Source organism: Syngnathoides biaculeatus, chromosome 11, assembly GCF_019802595.1.
Source record: "Syngnathoides biaculeatus isolate LvHL_M chromosome 11, ASM1980259v1, whole genome shotgun sequence".
Lineage (NCBI taxonomy): Eukaryota > Metazoa > Chordata > Actinopteri > Syngnathiformes > Syngnathidae > Syngnathoides > Syngnathoides biaculeatus.
Genome location: NC_084650.1, coordinates 19402787 through 19424940, shown reverse-complemented (window position 1 = coordinate 19424940; position 22154 = coordinate 19402787). Strand labels below are relative to the sequence as shown.

At 40.4% G+C, this 22154-nt stretch overlaps 1 protein-coding gene across 2 annotated transcripts; it reads left to right on the top strand.

Annotated features, from left to right (window-relative positions):
* Positions 1-4006: 4006 nt before the first annotated feature.
* On the top strand, positions 4007-20372 carry ube2d2 (ubiquitin-conjugating enzyme E2D 2 (UBC4/5 homolog, yeast)). Of its 2 annotated transcripts, XM_061835605.1 has the most exons (8): positions 4007-4130; positions 4244-4283; positions 6130-6193; positions 16818-16849; positions 16978-17055; positions 17191-17296; positions 18932-19025; positions 20213-20372. In XM_061835605.1, exons 2-8 carry the CDS (start codon positions 4260-4262, stop codon positions 20256-20258), a joined length of 444 nt encoding a protein of 147 aa, XP_061691589.1. In that variant the 5' UTR covers positions 4007-4130; positions 4244-4259; the 3' UTR covers positions 20259-20372. The 2 variants fall into 2 exon arrangements, with proteins under 2 accessions (XP_061691589.1, XP_061691588.1); XM_061835604.1 differs by having other exon boundaries at positions 4008-4283.
* The last annotated feature ends 1782 nt before the right edge of the window (positions 20373-22154 follow it).

Sequence of the window (22154 nt, the reverse complement as noted above, 5' to 3'; positions counted from 1 at the left end):
CAGCTGTATATGCTGAGCATCACAATAACACATTTCACTGTTTCTGTGACACAACAGAACTCAGAGCAGTCGTCATGATGTTTCCCGAGTAGACACAACCCGCTGGCAAATGCACAATGGCCCATTCGAAATGCCACAAGGCCCACCGTTGTGAAATTACATAATTGGGTTTTGGCACCTATAATAACAGTAATTGTTGTTATAGTTGTAGTTTTTTTCAAAGACTATATTTACTTGTTAACCCTGCAATACTATTTCGGATGGTAAATGTGTTTGTAGGGCCGACTTTCAGGCCTACAAAGAAAATGTAATTCTACAGCACTGAGTGAGTCTGGTAGCAAAATAGCAGTACTCATGTCTCATCAGTTGAAGAATCATTAACAATGAAATAAATGTGTAATTTAAGAGCCATTTTTAGTTCCTATAATTAGGAATGTGTCTTGTTCTTTGTTGTTGTTGCTTTGTCATTCTTTGTTCTGTACGTCATACCAGGGCAGCACCGACTGCCGGAGAAAAATTGCTCGTGTTTTTACACACTTGGCCAATAAAGCTGATTCTGATTCTGTACCCGTCCATCTGGAACCTGAAACTCATTGTAGGAATTTAATGATTATGTGGGCGTCACGGAAGCCCAGCTGGTAAAGCATTGGCCTCGCAATTCTAAGGTCCCAGGTTTAATCCCGGACCCACCTGTGTGGGGTTTGCATGTTCTCCCTGTGCCTGCGTGGGCACTCCGGTTTCCTCCCACATCCCAAAAACATGCAACATTAATTGGACGCTCTAAAGTGTCCCTACGTGTGATTGTGAGCTCTCTGTTTGTCTCAATGTGCCGTGTGATTGGCCGCAAACCAGTTCAGGGTGTCCCCCGCCTCCTGCCCGTTGACAGCTGGGATAGGCTCCGGCACTCCCTGTGACCCTCGTGAGGATAAGCGGCAAAAGAAAATGGATGGATGATGATGTGGTCACACCCAACATTCATCACTTCCTCCCAAAGCCGCTAGTGATGAAAGTGAGTCAGTCCAAATTACAGATTTTTTTTTTTTTTTACCACTGTGCCCAAAGCACTCCAATCAACTCAGCTAAGAAACATCCATCCATCCATTCATCCATCCATTTTCTTCGGGGACTGTGAGGCCAACGCTTTACCAGCTGCGCCACCGTGCCACCACTAAGAAAACAAAAATCCTCATTATATTTACATAAGCCGCACCCAGGACGCTTGTGAGGACATGTGGTGCAGTAAATGGATAGCTGGATATTGACAAGGTCTACGTCGGGTTTAGAGCATATCCAAGGTGGGACTATCCGCCACATCATGGGATCATAATTTCTTTATTCTTAAAATAGGGTTGACCTAGTTGACTTTTAAGTGACTGTAAAAATATGTTCTTATTTAACATATTGGATCCTGCGCTATATTACTAGCGTTCCTCCAGTTTTGACACTGAGAGAAGAGCTGCTCCACATCCTTTCAAGCTATGTAATTAAAAACAAGTTTCTTACAGCTGATATATAAAGGGCTTCCACCAGAGGCGCATTAATTGAGGTAGTATTAATTACGCCAATACATATTCTCAATGCCCTTGTATGAATGACATCAAGATGAGCCAGGGTGGATTTAGCTGCAGAGCCATGAACGACACACCTGTAATCAAATACTGATCGAATAAACGTTAAACTGAACCAGTGAGACATCTCATGAAGTTGTACAGTTGGTGATCATTCTCTGAACACAGGATGTTATTCATAAGTGAGTTTTTTTTCCATCCAGGTCATCGTTTCAACGGCTTCGCTAACGTTCTCCTAGGTCCTGTTTGCCAGCATCCTTTTTGCTGCCGAATATTACAAATAGAGTCAGGCACAGACAGTCCAAATCCCCACATCTCAACCCAGGCCTGTAAATTTTCTAGGCCAGACGGCATCTGACCAATAGTGCACCGCGTATTTCTACCTCTTTTCCAAAGAGCATGATCATCTGATAACCAGGATTGCCCAAGTTTATCTCCATAAACATTCAATATTTCATTAAGCATTATGTGAAATAGGGCAGGGCCACTAAGTCCCACTGCCGTACATGTCATACATGTCGGTTCCAATGATACAAGGATGAGGCCATCAGAGATTACAAAGAGGAATGTAAGAAAGGATTTTTAATCTTCCTAGAAAGATGAGTCAGCATCGAGTAATTGTCTCTGGCCCCCCGGCCTCCTGGCAGATTCTATGATGAGAGGTTTAGCAAATTTTTCTTACTTCACCGATGGCCGGAGATAACCATTCTTGTCCTTCTTTCTTGGGCAAACTGGACATCCTGAGGACGGAAAGGTTTTAGTCTAACGAGGCAGGTGCTATTATTGTTTCTAAAAACAGATTATTGTTTGCGGCTTCCATGAAAACTCACAGGTCTGGAAACAAGTGATTGAAGACACAGAAGTCTGTTACAATGAGCGTTTAGTCTGTAAAATTAAGGCTAACAAAGGTTGTTTATGTAGAACGCAGCTTCGTACTAAACATTCTGATCCACTACCCACGAATGCAGTACAGACTGATACGTTTTCTCCTGAGGTAGCACTGTGCGATGAGTTTTAGCATTCTTCTTGAGTTTGTTTTAGCAACAACAAGGCAATAAATAGCTATTAGATTCCTACAGTTTTAATCTCTCGCCATGGCTGCAGCTGCTCGGAAAACAATACAGGTGATCAAAAATTGACGGTGCGATTTTATTATTGTTAGTGCTAGGAATAATCTGGGGGGAAATGGTGCTGATCAGCCTTCTTTAATGAAAATTGGTCTCATGAATACGAGATCACTCCCTTTGAAATATTTGTTAGTCAATGAGCGTATTAGAGACGATAATCTTAATATGCTTGGTCTTTGCGAGACTTGGTTAAAATCAAATACATTTTTACCACTCTTGGCCCACTGTCATCGTTATGATCACAATCAGTGCCACAGCAGCCATGATATTAGTTAGTACTCAGTTATATGAATATTTATTATTTTAATGTGGCTCTGTGGAGGGAACTCAGGTAAGGTTGCTACTTGTGCACATGGAATGATGTAAAACTAGAAGGCCCAATGCAGTGTTTTATTTATTTTCATCCAACCATCTTCTACCCCTTCTCCAGGTTGTGTCGTAGGGTAAGTAGCTTCAGGAGGGATACCCGGACTTCCCTTTCCCCAGCCACTTCTTCCAGCTCTTCCGGAGGGATCCCGAGGTGTTCCCAAGCCAGCCGAGAGACATAGTCTCTCCAGCGTGTCCTGGGTTGTCCCCGGGGTCTCTTGATATGGCCGGAACACCTCACCAGGGAGGGTTCCGGGAGGCACCCGAATCAGATGCCCCAGCCACCTCATCTGGCTCCTCTCAATGCGGAGGAGCAGCGCCTAGACACTGAGCCCCTCCCGGATGACCGAGCTTATCACCCTAACTCTAAGGGAGAGCCCGGACACCCTGCGGAGGAAACTCATTTCGGCTGCTTGTATCCGGGATCTTGTTCTTTCGGTCACGACCCACAGCTCGACTTAGCTCCCTCTTTACCACAACGGACCAATACAAAGTCTGCATCACTGCAGACGCTGCACCGATCCGTCTGTCGATCTCCCGCTCCATTCTTCCCTCACTTGTGAACAAGACCCCAAGATACTTGAACTCCTCCACTCGAGGCAGGATGTCATCCCCGACCCGAAGAGGGCACGCCACCCTTTTCCGACTGAGGACCATGGTCTCAGATTTGGAGGCGCTTATTTTCATTTCCGAATAAATATTATGAAATAAACAGCTTCAGATAAGAGATGCACATTTATGATGTAACAGCAAGTTGTTGTTGTTGTTGTTGTTTTTTTACATCTAGGGTTAAGTTCTCCTTTAAAACTTAAAACACAGTCTTGTATGAAGCTTGAGAGCAGATGGCGTGCGACGAAACTTCAGGTCTTTCTTCAGGCGTGGGGCAATGAGGCCTCAACCTTTTCTGTAGAGGTCGTTTTATTATTGTGAAGGGGGCACAGCCGGATGTTCTGCCATTGTTCCTGTTGTGCGAGCGCAGGCCCGCTGTGATTTGGTAGCCGCTGCAGCAGGAGGAAGGACCGCGGGTCTACCGTTCTATCGTTTTAGTTTCCATTCGACATTCATATAGGTAGCTTATTGTAGTCGCCATCAGCGATCGTCGAGTGTACTCTACTCGTGTTCTATGATAATTACGTCGGTGTGTGATCAACCGCCATTTTAACCGCACGTTTTCCCTGACAGAAGCGCTAGCACAACAATGGCTCTGAAAAGAATCCACAAGGTAAGGAAGTGAGCGGCGAGGCCTTGGATTTCGCACTTATGGTGGGGATTTGGTTCCGAGGTTGTCCGTCAGATGAGCGCCAGTTTGGCCCGATTAGGCTGCGAATAATATCCCGATGTTGCCAGAATAACCGCGGCTGGCCTGTACTTGGCAGATAACTGTCTGCGGCCAGCCAGCGACGACAGTTGGAGCAATGCGCCGCTTTCCTGTGTTTCTAATGGGCCACCTCGATTGACACTAGGGCTTCCGTTTACCCTGGCTGGTTTTCTTTCACAAGCTGACTGTAAACACCTTTTAATCGTCCTACGTTAGTGCGAAAAATTATGTTCTGGCTTTCGTATGTGAACGACATTAGATGTGCATTAACCCTGCCTTTCTTAATTTGACCCAGTGGTGGGGTAACGATGATAAGCTAAAGGCTTCATCTGATGAAGCTAAGCTAACACATTAACATTATTGTGGAACTCGATTGCAGTTGCTCATATTTTTGCCTCTCGCCAATCGTATCGCTTTGCTAAATCTCCTACGCAGGTACGATACTATCAAACTTCATTTTTTAGTGTTAAAATGAGTGACTACTCGCTGCTACATTTGACAGTTGTTCACCTAGCAGCTATGCTAAAGTTGACGAAATTTACAGTAACTCTTCCGCTTGCTTAATTGCTGTCAGAATGACAATTTGGATTTTTTAGTGAGTTACCCAACCATGTAGTTTAAAAATGGGTGGGTGTAATTCATTTGCCACTATTATGACAGTCCATACGTGAGAAGGATGTCGCCTGAAGTAGTTTTGTGCTTGTGCTGCTGTCATCACATTGCTTTGACAATGCGCAACCTCTAATAGTATTTTTCGTTATTTTACCAGGGGAGGGAAAAAAGTTACGGCATGAATTTTTTTTTTTTTTTTTTGTCATCGACATGAAACTCGGCCGTGGCAAAGCTCGGAATGACGTCGTTCGCCGCGGAAACGAGGGAACTGTAGGACGACGATTGACCGTTCCTTGGATTATATTAGCTGGTCCTTTTCTAGCTATTGTTAGACATCCCAACATGACCGTTGTTTTGTGTTTAGACGTTGCCGTTGATCCTGTAGGAATTCCACTCTCTAACGTTTTCACAACTGGAGTATTTCACTTGAACCAAGTCTGTAATAACATATTTGTTGTCACTCAGTCCCCTCAGTGTTGCCTTTTTTGTTGCAGGCATTACCTGCAATACCTACATACTATTGTGATTCACTAAGCAACCTAACAGATTAATATGCCAGAGAGAATATAAACAATGCATTTTGCATTAACATGATTCAGTATGCAGCAAATTTCAAAGGACCCAACAATAGTTCAGGCACAAATTTATTTCACACCAAACAATACCAACCAACAGCAAACAGAAACCATAACAGTTTGAAATGGGAGTCCATTCTTAATCACTCCCTGAAAACTACTTTCCCACAAGACAACAAAAACAGGAAAAACATCACTTCAAAACGTCATGTGCTGTGACAGCAACCTCTTTTCCATTTGGACTAGGATAGGTTTTTACCGGGTTTAACATCTTCATTAAAACCATACTTCCACAAACACTACACGTACTTTTCAGAAAGTTCTTGCTCTTTGTTATCGATTAAGAATATTTGAAATCAGGTATATTTGATATTTTTCTTCTACATCTAATTCGTACAACCCTGCTCTCATGGAACACATCTTTTAGGTGTGATCTTGTTACAGTTTATTGGTGTGATGATTTGCATTGTTTAGAATCTTACAATATACAGGTCCTGAAACTTTAATGCAGATTTGGCTCCTACTTAACAGTGTATTTTTTTTTTTTTTTTTTTTTTCTTAAGGAGTTGAACGACTTCGCACGGGATCCTCCAGCCCAGTGTTCTGCTGGACCAGTAGGAGATGACAGTACGTTTACTACCATACTACCATATTCAAGAGTCAAATTTCCATAATAGTTGGATAAGTATTCAGCCGAAATGGCCCAAAAGTGCATTTTCAGTTTCAGCCTGGAAGACATTTGTCACCGAAATAAAATATCCGAAATAGGATGTAATTAGGATGCAGGGAAAAACACTGGCCAGTGCGTGGTAGTGTACACTATATTGTCAAAAAACAAAACGGGTCCACATTGTACATTTGTCCAACCTCACTGCTTTCTGATGTTCCACCGGATACTCGGGGGAATGCTTGTTATGTTCCGCCCTAACTACCAACGACGAGCTACAGCTCATAAGGCTAAATAAGATGCTGAACCATGGAAGCGAACCACGGAGGCTAACAGTCACTTCACATCTGTTGAATAATGATCCCATAATTAGCGATTACGATTATACAGTTATGATTGTTTTGCAATTGAACAGTATGCAGAATTATTTCTTATCCTATTGCATATATAACATAGTGCAAGAACTCTTCCGCGGTAAAGTTCTTGACATCATTTTTAAAATATGGAAATTCTGATAAATTGTTCTGGAATGAGTGAATTTCTATGGGTTCGCATAGTCTCAGCCATATATGTAATTAATTTAGGCTATTTCTATTTTCATCCTTGGGTTCTTCATTTGTGGTTTTTAGTTTTGGTCAACAATTTTTGATGCATCATTAATAATTCTAGATAACTATGGTGAAAGACTTGCATTCAAACACCTTTTTGTTTTTACAATCTATTTTATTCTGCGTTTGCCTAAAAGGTCCTGACTGAATATTGTGTTCTCAGTCTTAAACACGGTGGCACGGTGATCTCCAGGTTCGCACTAGATTTTACACAATCAGAATTTTTAGGGCCGATCGCCGAGTTTAAAAGTTTAAAAGACAGGTAACCAATCCGATCAGATGGAGTAGTGCGTCTATTTAAATGACCTGTTCATTCACTGTTTATACTTGGGTACTTGATTATTAAAAAATTACGATAAGTTATGGATCTTTGTTCGTCTATTTATGCCAGTGAGGTAAAAGTATGTGCCTTGGCTCCTAAAAGGTTTGAATTCACTACTCTGGTCAGTTCGTTTTCAACAGAACGGCAGCATTTTTACAAATAACCACGAGGGCTAGCAATAGCTTGCTCATCTATGTATGTATGTTGCCTTGTTGGGATCTGCATCGTATTAAAATTACATGAACATAACCTCAAGCAAGCCTTACACGAATGTCCTTTTCTGTCCTGAGCACCGGTGACCACCAACACAAACCCCCAAATTTTATTATAATACAGTGAGTGCGATCAACTCGTGTTGTCATCGCCACAGTCGCATTTGAGTTGAACAGTTAAAAGCGGAATGGGGTTGTATTGGAATACAAGATTTTATTGCAGCAGTCTGACATAGTTCAATTGTAAAAGGGCAAATTGGTTTTGATCCATACATCACGTCTTGTCTCTCCGATTGGATTTTTTTTTCAAACTTTATTGGCCGTCAGATATTTACAGTACTACTACAAAGTACACGTAAATATATAAATATATAGAAATAAACTCTTTTGGCATCAGATATACTGCATACGACAATGACGCGGAGTAAATGTCTATGTTGGAGCTGATTGATGACCTCACTGATATGATGGACAAATTATGACAAAAAACGATCACCTTATTGGCCAATCCTACCAGGCTGATCAACTCGGTGTAAAGTCGAGTTTGCACATCCACTTCATAGTTCCTTCGGACCCGGGATCAAATCCGGCCACCCCTATATGGAGCTTGCATGTTCTCTCCCATGCCTGCCTGGTCTTTTCTCCGGGTACTCCGGTTTCCTCCCACATCCCAAAAACATGCATGGTAGGTTAATTGAAGACTCTAAATTGCCCATAGGTGTGAAAGTGTGTGTGTGTGTGTGTGTGTGGTGTGTGTGTGTGTGTTGTGTGTGTGTGTGGTGTGTGTGTGTGGTGTGTGTGTGTGGTGTGTGTGTGTGTGTGTAAATTGTTGTCTATATGTGTCCTTCAATTGCCAACCAGTTCAGGGTGTATCCCACCTTTCACCTAAATGTCAGACAGCTGGGATAAGGTCCAGCACTCCTATGACCTGAGTCAGGATAAGCGGCACAGAAAATGGATTTATGGAGTCTTGAACACAAAATTAACACAAAGACTCGCAACATACTATATTTGAACATATTAAAACCAGAGCACCAGCTAATAAGTACTTTACAATGTGAGTATCCTACCAAATTTTTAGTTTATTGGACAAATTATATTTTGCTTAGAATGCAATTATGAACACATGAAAAAAATCAGCAATTTCACTTAAAAAATCTTGACCATTTGTATTTCTTTTTGGAGATAATTATTATATTTTATTTATTACATTCACATTGAGCAGAAAACTGCATTTTCTTTAAAAATATTTTCGGCGAGGCAGTTTCAAACAGAAAAAAAAAATCATTTAAACTTATCATTTTTTTCTTCTCACCCTTTCTTGTATAAAAAAGAAACAGGTTATTCATTAAAAAGGCATAAGGAACCAGTTATGCAACTTCACTTGAGCAGCTAGCGTTTTAGGATGTGAACACAAAACTTAGGTTTGTGCCTCTTTAAGAACTTAGGCCAGACTAACTATACTGTAAGTGACACATTGATAGGAATGACATATTAATACCTTTATTGACAAACTTTGCCACTTGCAGTCTTTTTTTTTTCTTCCACCTACAGTACTTGACTCAAAATGTAGCCCCTTTCAAACACGATGCTCGTACACTCTCTGTGTATTTAGATCAGTAAGAAAAACTGTTCCTTGAAAAAGCAAGAACCCTGAATGAAGTCTCGTTGTGGTCACACACAGTCTACTCCTCACCATTATAATAAACCGAACAGACCTTCAACGGTAATTAATAGAAATCTTAGCCCTCCCAGGGATAACATTATGCTTGTAAGTAGTGATAACGTTGAGGTCAGTGATTTGCGAGACGTTCACCTTGGCTTTTCCACCGCACTGTGTGTGTGTCTTGGTTGAGGGATGGCACTAGTCCGCCTTTCTGCTCAGTCTGGAATGATCCCACACTTGGGATTTTGTCGTCTTTTCTTGCTTTTCTTCTCTGTCCGTGCCATCTTCTCCTTTGGTAGTGTTTAACGGCAGATCGCAACTACTCCATAGTCGCTGTTACGTATGCTCTCCTTTCGCTTGTGCTGATGACGTGACCACCTTGCGCAAGTCCTTCTGATTCAGTTTAACGCTTTCCTGCCATTAACAGGCAGCTGCCGTACGTACAAACAGTATCAAACTTGGAGCTCGGGCAGTGAATGAGTTAAGTGGTTCCCTTAGGCAAAAATAAATACTTGGGCATTTTTTCTTTCGTTTGAAACAGTCAAAACATTTGAGTGTTTATTGCAGGGCAAATTACAACTACACAAGCCCAACAATCAACGAGTCCAACAACCAACCTATCAATGCTGTCGTATTATGGGTAAAAAAAAAAAAAGAAACTGCTTCTGGTTCCGATTTCCCGACCAACTCTAAAAATTCCCGCCGACCCTAACATTTTTACATAAATGTCAGGGGCGTGGTTGTCGACGCCCACATGCGCAGCGCAAAAGCATGCCCAGGCTCTCCGCGTCATCGCGAAAGAACAGAGTTAAGTCGGGTGTTTGGCAGCAGCCATGGCGGGCAGCGGCGCGGCCATGTGCCACTTCCTTGTACGCGGTGCTGCACCTCGTAGCGCCTTGATTACATTGTGTTTATAAGCCTTGTTTTTAATGCCACTTGTTGCCAGATCGTTGTGCGTATATTAATGTGTGTTCACGAGCATCAGCTAGTTTAAGTGCCTCGTCTCGTGTCATAGTGTTATTGAGCCATATCAAGTCAAGTTACGTTTTTATGATTTGACATGTCCGATTTTTGACATTGTTTCGTGTTTTTTGGGTATATTTTGTACCGTCACCCTTTTGAACTGCCTTCCCGCGTATGACCTCTGTCTGGTAATAATCCTTCCTAAAATCCACACTAACATCTCGGCTTCCTGCATCTGGGACCTACCCTCCGCCGTGTTCGTTTATTTATCATCTCTGCTAATATTACGGTGTTTCGCAATGCGAAATGCCATCATGAGTTTTGATCTCCTTGTGCACGAGAGAGAGAATTAATGAGAACTGATAAGAAAATGGTGATACCATGTAAAGGAGACGGAGTAAAAATATTATGTTAAAAAAAAAAAAAATACCTACTGGCCCTAGTACTGAAATGGAGGAAATCGGAACCACAACATTTTTTATGGGCTTTATTGATTTTATGCCACACGTTTCCGTTGTACTCAGCTAGTTCGATTTCTTCTCATCAATATATCCCTGAGCAGAATGACTGTATTATTCACAATATTACTTCACGACCACAAGAGGAAGTTCATCCATGTAAACTACCGGGGAGGTCAAAAGCTTCAGGCTGTACTTGTCTAATTATATTCATAAATATGACTATTAAATTTTTTTGTATGATGTGTTTTTTTTTTTTTTTTTTTTTAATAAAGAAACTTTAAAGTAACATTAGATGCAATCAGGTGGCACGGTGGATCACTGGTTAACTCATCTACCTCACAATTCTGAGGACCAGGGTTCGAATACCGGCCTCACAGTTCTCAGGACCGAGGTTCAAATCCCGGCCCCACCTGTGTGGAATTTGCACGTTCTCCTCTTGCCTGCGTGGGAGTTCTCCGAGCACTCCGGTTTCCTCCCACATCCCAAAAACATGCATCCTTTGGAGACTCTAAATTGCCCCTACGTGTGATTGTGAGTGCAAACCGTTGTTTCTATGTGCCCTGCGATTGGGTCGCAACCAGTTCAGGGTGTACACCGCCGCCTGCTCAAAGATAGCTGGGATAGGCTGCAGCGCTCCCGTGACCCTTGTGGGGATGAGCAGCTTAGATATTGGATGGGTGTATAGATGCATTCATTTTGTGGGTTAGGGTTGTTTTTAAATCGAATTGTTGATGAAATGTCATTTTAGGCTCTCGATGCGGATTGGGTATTTTTTTATCTGAGTTTGTCCTTTATTGTCTAAGAGGAGAAATGGAAACATTTTCTTTTTTACCTTGTAATTAAGATTATGAACTGGGTTATGGTGTTTATAAACTAAGAGCTTAAGCCCTAAACCTGTTGACCAGCCATATGAAAAAAAAAAATATCTGGATCTCTTGAAGGTGGTATTTTGTGTATAATCAGATTGCTGTCTGCAATTTAAGGTATTCATTCATTCATGCTTTCATTCGGTGTCAGGTTCTCCACCTGCTCTCTGCTTTCTCTTGAATTTTGTTGTTGTCACTAGTTTGGATTCAAACATGTATTTGCGCTTTACCACCACTGTTGTCACCCACGCACCGAGATATCTGGAACAGATACATCACATGATCCTGAAACAGTCTCTCCAAATCAGAACAGCGTGAGAAGAGTAGAGCATAGAAGCAGCCATTAAAGAGAACAAAATCTGCTACAAAACACTGAAACAAATTCCAGATGCATCAAGGGGCATGCCGTGACCAGCATCGGGCGGAATAGACGTCACACAGCAAAGGCAAAGAGAAGAACATAAGCCGTTAAGAGTGGACATTGTTGAATAAGGACGATTAGATACTGTGTTGACATGCTATTGAAATGTACAGCAAAACATTCTATTTGTATCATGTGAGAAATTAGTTCTCAAAAGACATGACTCCGTATTTCCACAAAAGAGCAGCAGAATAAAACCATAACATTAAAAAAATAAATAAATTCGAAATGCATCAAATGAATACAAAATACATATATTGATTCAAAACCTTATTAGACAAGCCTTGTTTCTCCAATTTCCTATAAATTATAATGCCTACCACTACTATCTTGACATGACAAAAATGCCACTGATTCCATAATCCTTTGTCCAATTTGACATGGTTAAGCATGTTTTCCCAGTGATTTTGGTTATCAAGAAAATGATGGATAGATTAGCCATTACACCTTGTAAAAGCTATTTTTGTTGTCACTGTTAGATTTGTCCAAACAAATCTTTAGCTGTACCAAGCTATAAAAATGAGTCAGAAAGTGAAGAAACGAGGTTGCTCAGTTTTTTCTCCATGACTTTTTATTGGTTTATTATGGAATGATGTACATGTTAAACACCTCGGGACAGAGCGCCTTTTGTTATAAGCCACCCACTTTTCAAATGCAAAAGTATTGGAACATCTGACTGACAGGTGTTTCTAGTTGCTCAGTGTTGGCTTTTGGATTGATTGCATAAACATTAGACAATGCTTGGTTTTGGCTTTGGGTTTCACCGCTGAATAGTGCATTTGCTGTTCAGCAAACATGAAGACCTCAGAGTCGTCAATGGGAGGAAGGGAAAGCATTTTGAAGCCAAGAGAAGGTGGAAAATCAGCTAACTCCTAAATCCCAGAAAATGTTTTGAAATCTCACACGCTGATCATGAGGTTTTCCCCAGGTGTCATAAAATTGCTACCTTTTAAGATCAGCTGTCTCAGTTGGGGTCAATATGCGGAAGACTGAATACTTGACTATTGGCTAAAAGACAGAGTACAGAGATGAGCCACAAACATTTTGGAACAAGATTTTATGGACTGATAAGACTTGAGATTAACCTCTACCAAAGTGATGAAAAGGCCAAAGTATAGCAAAAGAAGTTTGTGAACCAAAAACACAAAAGCTAATCAGTGAAGCACTGTGGAGGTAATGTAAAGGCTTGGGCTTGCATGGCTGCTTATGGAGTGGGCTCACTGGTCTTTATTGATCATGTAACTTGCGATGGTATCAGCAGAATGGATTCTGAAGTCTACAAAAAACGTTTTATACGGAAATTGACAGAAAAATGCATCCAAACTAAGGAGAAGCTTCGTCATGCAACAAGACAATGACTGAAAACACATTGTCAACCCAGCAAAGGGCTTAATCGGATGGATAAAGTGAAAGCTCTTACACTGGCTAACTCTATCACCAGCCCTTAACCAAATAGGGGATGCTTTTTGTCTCCTAAAGAGGAAACCGAAGCGAGAAACCCCAAGAAACAAACTAGAAAGTGAAAGAGGCTGCAGTAAAGGCCTGGAAAAGCATTTCAAATGAAAAATGCAACAGTCTGAAGTCAATCAGTCGCAGGCTTGATGCATTGATTGCCAGTAAGAGTTATGGTACCAAATATCAAATGTTATTCATTCATTCATTTTTCATTCTGCGTATCCTCACCAGGGTTGCAGTCGTGCTGAAATATCAGCAATCAGACAAAGCTGGAATTTTTTCCATTGTTGTGATTTTTTAGGATTTATTTATAGGATAGGAATAAAAGACCTGTAAAAAGTAAAACTGCCACCTTGTTGCAGTGCAGTTTATGGAGCATGAAAGCTAGTTTAATAACAGTTGGGAAACAAATACATTGGTCCCATACTGTTAGGGCGTGAATAAAATGCAAGTTTTATATTTTAGCAACCATAAATAACTACTAAGCAAAAATATTTAGACCAAACGAGTAAATGTAGTAGGTATATATGTTTTTGTTTAACTAATAAATTTCTGTCAATGGTTTTCCACTAATCAATTTGTTCATTATGGATCATTTCGACTCACTTTTTAGTACCCTTTTTCAAGTTACTTAAGTCTTCTGACAACGCCATACATTTACACGCTTTTAAAGCATTGAATGTTTATTGATGTTTTATCGGGTTACATCTGAAGTCATTGAAGGTCAGCTCATCTCAAAATATGTAGAGTGTAAGGATAGACAGTGATCCATTAAGTGGTCATTAAAGTTTTTTCGATCATGTGGAATTTGATAGCTTACATTTTACTCAAAAGTAACTGAAAACAAAAATGGTCCTTGAGGGATTTTTTTTTGCGCAAACAATTGCGTTACCAACCGTCTCCATCTAAATGGAGTCTGTAAAAACAAAGGACATTTGTTAAGTGATCAGTCTGGACTTCTGAGATTATGTCAAACCAAACAACAATATCGGAACAGAGCGATGTAGTCAAGAGTTGTTAACAGATCCTGGTAGAGTAGCCAAATGTTGTATTCAAGTAAGAGTGTAAGACCTCCTTGGTGCCACAAAGTATGCTGCGAGGATGTAAATAGTGTTTAAAGTTTGTTTTGCGTCAATTATATACTTGGTCATTGTTTTATTATTTGCTAGTTAAGCTATTGTCCTTGCAATGGTGTGACAATTTTCATTTCGATGTGACACCATGAGCGTGAGCAACATCTTGAGAAATGACTTGTCAACATCATCTGTGTATGTGAGGCAATATAACATTGTGCTTACAAAAAATTGCATTTCTTCCTAATTGCCTCGTGAGCACGGTCATATACTAGCTTGCATATATGCTAAAACACATGCAAGTATACATGCTAACAATGTAACCAGTGTGTTCAGGTGTATTTCATTGGACTAGTCACAAAACAACATTTCCAGCTTACAGACGCAGCGTGCTCATAAGGTGCGCCACAATATAAGGCACCCTGTCTATTAAGCAGAGAATTTAAGACTTTTAAGTTCGTGAAAATACAGCTCATTATGAAAAAAGAAAAAAAAAAACCTGAGCAAAATCAATGAACATGTGAGGTTCCAATGTGGTGAACTACAAATGGACAAGGGCACACTGTACAGGATACATGTTTCTTGGCACAATACCACGCACATCTGTACTTCACTCGTGTCCTCATTCTTTTCTTCATTGTTCCCTTATTGCCTTTTACACTGCTGTCCCTATCACATCTTTTTAGAATTGATTCTCCTATTGACTATTGATTGAATATTCTAATAATAAATGGCCTCACCACCTCCATTACAAAGAAATCACACCCACCACACTGCACAAAACTAGATGGTGAACACACACAAACTAGAAAAGAGCAAATTATCAACCAATATCATTCACGTATATTAACAATGTGCAAATGACAATATACTAAATGTATTCTTTGTTAGAATAGTAAATAAATAAGGCATATTTTTGCAACTGTGTATTAGGTGCTAGTTGACAAAAAATACTAGCTATTATTAATTAAAAATGTTCCAGATACACTGATGTTGTCAAGCAAAAAAAAATTGTTCTGGTGAAAAAGATAACCTCAAGTTAATAATACATTTTCTTTCTAGCCACTGCTTGCCACATTAAAATTACAGTAGCTATATTAAATCTAATTTGTTCCACAAAAACATTTTTTAAGTAGCTAACACGATAAATTGGTTCATAAATAATTTTTATAATTCCTCTTAGGCTATAATAAACAAATTCATTGTAATGAAAATGCTTGTGACTCATGTAAATATATTTACATATTTATTATGTCTTGCCAGCAAGTTTATAATTAACTGGATTTTAACTAGAAAAACTTTTAATGCTGTGAGAAACTCAACTGTCAAGTTCATTCAAAGATAAAATAAATAATCTGTCTCTTTGTCATATTTTTTCTATTTTGCAAATTTTCTTTTCAAGACAGACCCCATTTTTAGAGGAAACGTCCAGTGGTCCTGCTCATGCATTCATTCACCCCCCAGCCCCAAAAAAGTACCATTCATCAACATGTAATCAAATCTCGTTAGTTGTTTGAAAAATTAATTGAAATAGTTACACTACTACATACTACAACAGTAACATGTAATTGGAACCAACTACAAACATGACAAAGTAATCTTCCCAACTCGGATTGTAACACTTGGAATACATCTCTCGAAATGACAAAAATTAACACGTGAATAATAACTTGGTCTTGTTTCTGTGGCCCTCAGATCTGGATGCTGCAGTAATAAATCTCCATAGTCTCCATTTTGCTGCAGTTACCCTTTTTTACTTGTACCCCCCAGTCTCCTCGCGGATTAAAATCATTTTCTTAGGTTGTCAACGGGAGTCCTTGTTCTCTTCTTATGATGGTTTTTTTTCACGTGTCTTTGTGATGGCTTCTATGTGGCGTGTTTTTTGCGGCTTCTCTCAGTACCTTCATTGAAATGGGGGGGGGCTAGGCATGCGCGTAAATTTGAACTAAGTCTAGCTGTGCATTGGGAAAAGAGGCAATAGTTCAAAGACTGACAGCCTTTACGAGAGGCTGAGTGGAAGCTACGCACCACCACAGCATACCAATGAATCCAGGCCTAATTGCTACAATTCAGCTGTTAACACACTGGGTCATAATTGTGTTCCATTAAAAAAATTTCAAAAGTACATATTGTCGGAAAATAACATTTCCGTAATGTGTTAGTTTTATCTTATTTGTCTGTTCATGGATGTTTTGATTTTGTTGTCATGTGGTCCATTAACTAGAGCTGCCCTTGTGTAAGTACAACACAATCAAATTAGGTACCAAAACTGAATCAAATACATAGCACGTTTACTTTAGATATTACCAATAATATTTAGAGCTATTGTTTTTTGTCACCCTCATTTAGCACCATGAGTAGCACACTGGTAGTCTTCCAAAGCATTGTTAAAATATGTCACGTGTACAACAAATGTGAAGACAAAAATCATTAAGCACAACAAGTTACTTTTTATTTTTATTAAGAAATACTTTTGGTGTCTCTAAAAACAAAATAAAAATACAAATCCCCTTTTAATCAATTCCTCTGTATTTCAGGTTTTCACTGGCAAGCCACAATAATGGGGCCTGTAAGTAATTCTCCTCAGTGGTAATTTCTCGTTTGAAAAGCTTATTACATTGTGTAATCTTATTGTATATCCATGAAGCACCTTTGCACGTGTCGTGCTAAATGTTTTTCAATGTCTTCCCGCGTTAGAATGACAGTCCTTACCAAGGCGGGGTTTTCTTCTTGACCATCCACTTCCCCACAGACTACCCCTTCAAACCACCAAAGGTATGCAGATTGGAAAAATAGAAGCAGTAAAGTAAAAGTTATGCTGTTCACCGCATAAGCAAACTGTTTCCTGTATCTTTTCTGTCTGCCTGTTGGCCCTAATCGACCTCCTCGGTCGGGTCTGTGTCCTTGTAGGTTGCATTTACCACAAGAATCTACCATCCAAATATCAACAGCAACGGCAGCATTTGTCTGGACATCCTGCGATCACAGTGGTCTCCGGCTCTCACCATCTCCAAAGGTTAGGCGTCTTTTGTTTCTGGCCTTCAAACTCCCAAAGCACATGTTTGTGTTCGCTGTAATCACGGCACAAGAATTTTTGGAACCAAGCAAAGCTGTTTTCCTATCCCAGGGGTCTTTTCACTGCGACTGCTGGGACACACAGGTGGCAGTAATCCGCATTGTTCAGGAAAAAAAAAAAGATGACGGATCCCGGCTTTACCAAAATCATTTTGGCCTTGGTCAGATGGTAATAATTTCTTACGTGTCAAGAAGTAGTTTATTTGTAAAGCAATCAATCACAATGTAGTCGCAAAGAGCTTCACAGGACTGAAGTTGGCAAAGATTGATGACATCCCCTAATCTAAACAATTTAAGTGTTAAAGATTTTTAAAATCTATTTAATGTGGGTGGACTTGTTTTAGCTTACTTTGATACTTTGCAGGTTGCACACCCAGAATGTTATGACCACAAACACAATGAAATGAAATTGAATACAGACACTACATCAAATATATTTGTTGTCGTTTACTGTAGTGAAGAACTTCACGCCATCGTGATGAAATACGTGTAATATTTTTGATTGCCTCCATTTGTTACGAGATAGTAAACAATAGTAACATGAGAATGATGAGGTCCGACAATACTGCAAACTACCACTACTAATAACCTTAAAAGTAGTCCCTCGTTCTTGGTGAAAAAGATGAAAATCGGTATAAGTGGAGACCATCTATTTGTTATATTATTAATATAGATTTTAAGGCTTTGTTCATAATACAACAGTAAATGTGCATGTGAGGTGCAGCTATTTTTGAATAGTATCTGTGAGTTTGAATGTGTATGGCTTTAAATGCAGGCCCTGGCCTGTTGTGCGTCATAGGAGTCAGCAAATTACAGTGTAGATTTAAGTGGCGAACCTATTACCCAGATTGCATTTGGAGGGACTCGGTTTGGGTTGTGGCCATCGGCAGCTCATGAGCAAATGTGCTTGTTAGGTATTTTGCTTTCTTAGCGTTTGTTCAATAAAGCGATTGAAAGTGCAGTGGTGGCTGTGTCTATTCTTGGTCGCCAGCGGAGGGATTACAATTCGTTCGAACTCACGGTGGTAGGCTACATTAAATTAGCTACCAACCGGTACGCCCAGGACCCTGGTGAGGATAAGCGGTACAGAAAATGGATGGAGGTTTACTCTCTGAAATGATCCCCAAACTTTGGGTATTTTCTGTTTTCTGTTTATTGCTGGTTGTATTGATATTGTACAAGTGGTCATCATGCCTGGTCAGTGTGTACACAATACATTGTAAACAATTGAAGAATATTCGTTGCAGACATAATAGTAGTATGTGGCATTTGATTTCTTGTTAAAATTAGTGTAAAACGGTCATCTTTTGTGGTTGGGTATATTTGTGTTTATTTACTTACGGGAGGAAGTTAAAGCGCGAAAGTATTTTATTTTTATTTGCATGTACTGATGGGGACACAAGTGCTTCATGTCTTCTCCATGGGGACATCCCATCTACTTGCTGCTTCACAACAAATTTTACAAAAATATGTAAACTGTTGCCTGCACAACATGTAAAGCGTAATACAAAAATTTTATTATATTTAACTTACAATTTGAATGTTGTCTAATGAATCTCTGACATGTCATTCCCAGTTCTTCTGTCCATCTGCTCTCTGCTGTGCGACCCAAACCCGGATGACCCCTTAGTACCCGAGATCGCCCGTATCTACAAGACGGACAGGGAAAAGTATGTTTGTTTTTTTCCAGTGTTCATTTTGGTTCAGTTCAGTTCGAATTGCTCAGAAAAAGCACTCAAACTTAATCTAATGAAGTCATAAAATCTGTGATGACTGATAATTCAGTTTTGATTGCCAAGTCAGTTGTTCATTTAATTTGTGGTTGGTAATGTCATCTACAGCCGCAATAATAACAATATTGCACTATCACGGATCTTTGACTGTTAATCAAATATATACCTGTGAATTGTCTTTGGAACGGCTTCTTTTATTTAATTTCTTTGTTCAAGTGTTCTTAGGAACGTGTCTGAGTAAACATCTACATTCAAACTGTCAGTTAGGTGACAATTTACAAAGTCACATTTTGCACTTGAACCAGATGGTTAACATTCAAAATGGTATTTCTCTTTCCTTGGGTGAAGTAACCAAAGTAGCCATTTTAGGAGTACGAGTCATGCGAGAGTTTTTATGTGTGCGTGTGTGTGTGTGTGTGTGTGTGTGTGTGTGTGTGTGTGTGTGTGTGTGTGTGTGCGCGCGCGCGCGCAAGCCCTATTCCAAATTGGTAGTTTGTGTAAAACGGATAAAACCATTTTAACCATTTGCTGTAATTCCCGGCCTACAGAGCGCACCTGGTTATAAGGCTCGCCCAGTACAATTGTAAGGGAAATACAGTTTGGTACATACGTACGCCGCAGGTGTGTAAAAGCCGCAAGTGCCCACATTGCAACCCACATTTAAATACGAGATATTTACAAAGGTGATACACATAGTTTAAGACTAGTGTTGTGCTAACGCTAGCCCCACGCTAACAGGGTCGGTTAAAAAAAAAAAAAAAAAAAAAACATACCGGTAAAAATCACAGAGACATGGCAGTAACACGCTAGCACGGCGCTAACAGCGCCAGACTGGTAAAAGTCACTTCCTCGACACATATATTCCACCAGTCTCACTCTTGACCTCTTCCACTTGAGTGCCCCCTCGCGGCCGTTGGAAAAAATGCACAAAAGAGCCGCATCGCCACATAAACCGCAGGGTTGAAAGCACGTCAAAAGTCGTGCCTTGTAGGCTGGAAATTACAGTAATTGAATACATTACAAAGAAGCTATTTAATGTTTAAAGTGCATTTTTTGGGCACATTTTCACTCTCGCCACATCCAAAGAGTTCTAATGATTTGTCACCACGTCTGTCTGTTTCCAGGTACAACAAAATAGCCCGGGAATGGACACAAAAGTATGCAATGTAGTGTTGGTGGCGCAAAATCATGGCCAAGCAGCTCTACTGCAACAGTTTGGGGAGCTTGAGATGTAAAGAGAAAACAAACAAAAACAAAACAAAAAAAACACATACAAATGAAAAGTTTAAAATAAGATCTTGTTGGTTTCCATTGGAGTGCTTTCGTTGAGCCACGCCTCCCCTCACCAGAGTACCTCTACCCTCCCTCCCCCCCCCCCATATGTGTTGTTTCTCTTCACCCCGTCTGCCTTCATTTCTTTTCCGTCATGCCCGCCCGCCCAACCACCCGACCTGCCCTCCCTCCCACGAACTAACAGCGGACTTGTAATGGTAATAAGCGCCCCACCATTTTATTCCTCCGACCTGTACTTGGTTTTATTTAGTGTCCTTGCAGGTTTGGTTGTTGCTGCCTCCCCTCTCACTCCCCCCCAGCCTCACTCACCCATCCCAAATAGTCAAATCACTTAAAGCATTCCTTTGAGCATCTAAAATTTGAAGGGACCTGTTTCTTTTTAGCTTTTGGGGAGGAAGGAGAAGCACACACAATTTGGGGAATTTGTACACCCGACATCCTTCGTTTTCTTTTTCCTCTTTGATCCCCATCCGTCGAGAAGGGGGACTGACTGTGAGTCAAAGGGCACCCCGTATTAAATACAATGACATAGCACCCAACGACACCCACGTCGACTCATATTGTACACAGACAAACACACGGACAACTAACCCCATGTAACCCCCCCACGATGGCCACAATCTTTACTGGAAAAAGTGAAGGTTCTAGACCGGGTATTTAAGCAATTTCTTTTTTTTAGTTCAGCCTGTTGTAACCCCCGACCCCACCCATCCCTCTCCCTTGAACTCTTTAGGTAGATTATTTTTAAAATGTTTTTTTTTTTTTTTTTTTTTTTTTTCTTCCTCCCGGTTAAATTTAGAGGCTAACATCTTAAATGGCTCTGGGACTGGCTTGGGCTCTAAATGCGAGGAGAACCCACTCTTCTTGCACAAAACCTCTGTATATTGAATTACCTGAGAGGCTCGTTGAGCTTTGTGTGTTGATTAAACTGTGTAATAAAAACGCCTGACTCCTGCGTCGACTCATTCGAACACCTTTTAGGGAGAACATGGGTGTAAGGACTGGGTTATTTAGTTGCGGGGGGTCGCTTTTAATCTTCCAGCTTCAGTGCATTGGTGCTATTGAATTCTGTAAAGTTCAGATTCCTACATAAACATGTCTGAAATTCTTTAGGTTTTAGTTTTCCAACGTGAATTGACTGATTATTTTTTCATTCTAACTTATTTTGGGAAATAAAGCTGGCTATGTTCACACCGGATGCCACAGTGGTGACACTACTTGGGGGAAAAAATGTTTGTTTACACTTTATGGCACTTTTGTCAGCATTACTAATGAGGTAAGACTGCACACCTGTCTACAACGATAGTGATCTTACATTTTACCGTGTATGTAATAAATGGCTGGCACAGTGCGTGATTGGTTAGCGCACTGGTGTTAAACTCATTTTTCTCGCAGGCCGCATTGTTATGTTAGGGCCGTTATGACTGAAACAAAAATATTTAATCAGTTTATGATGGTTAATTTTTTCAACTATTCACATTTGGTAACACAAAAATGCTTGTAATATCTCAACTTGATCATTTATGATACACGGCAATTTGAAATTTTGGTACAGATTTTTACAAGAATCATGGAACTTGGCATTAGATCTGGCTTCGCGGGGCCCATGAAATCATGTGGCTGGCCGGATCTGCCCCTCCGGGCCTTGAATTTGACCCCTGCGGGTTGGCACGTCTTCCTCACAGTTCTGAGGATGGGTTCAAACCCCCTGGCACACTGCCTGTGTGCAGTTTGCACGTTCTCCCCGTGTCTTCGTGGGTTTTCCCCAAGAAC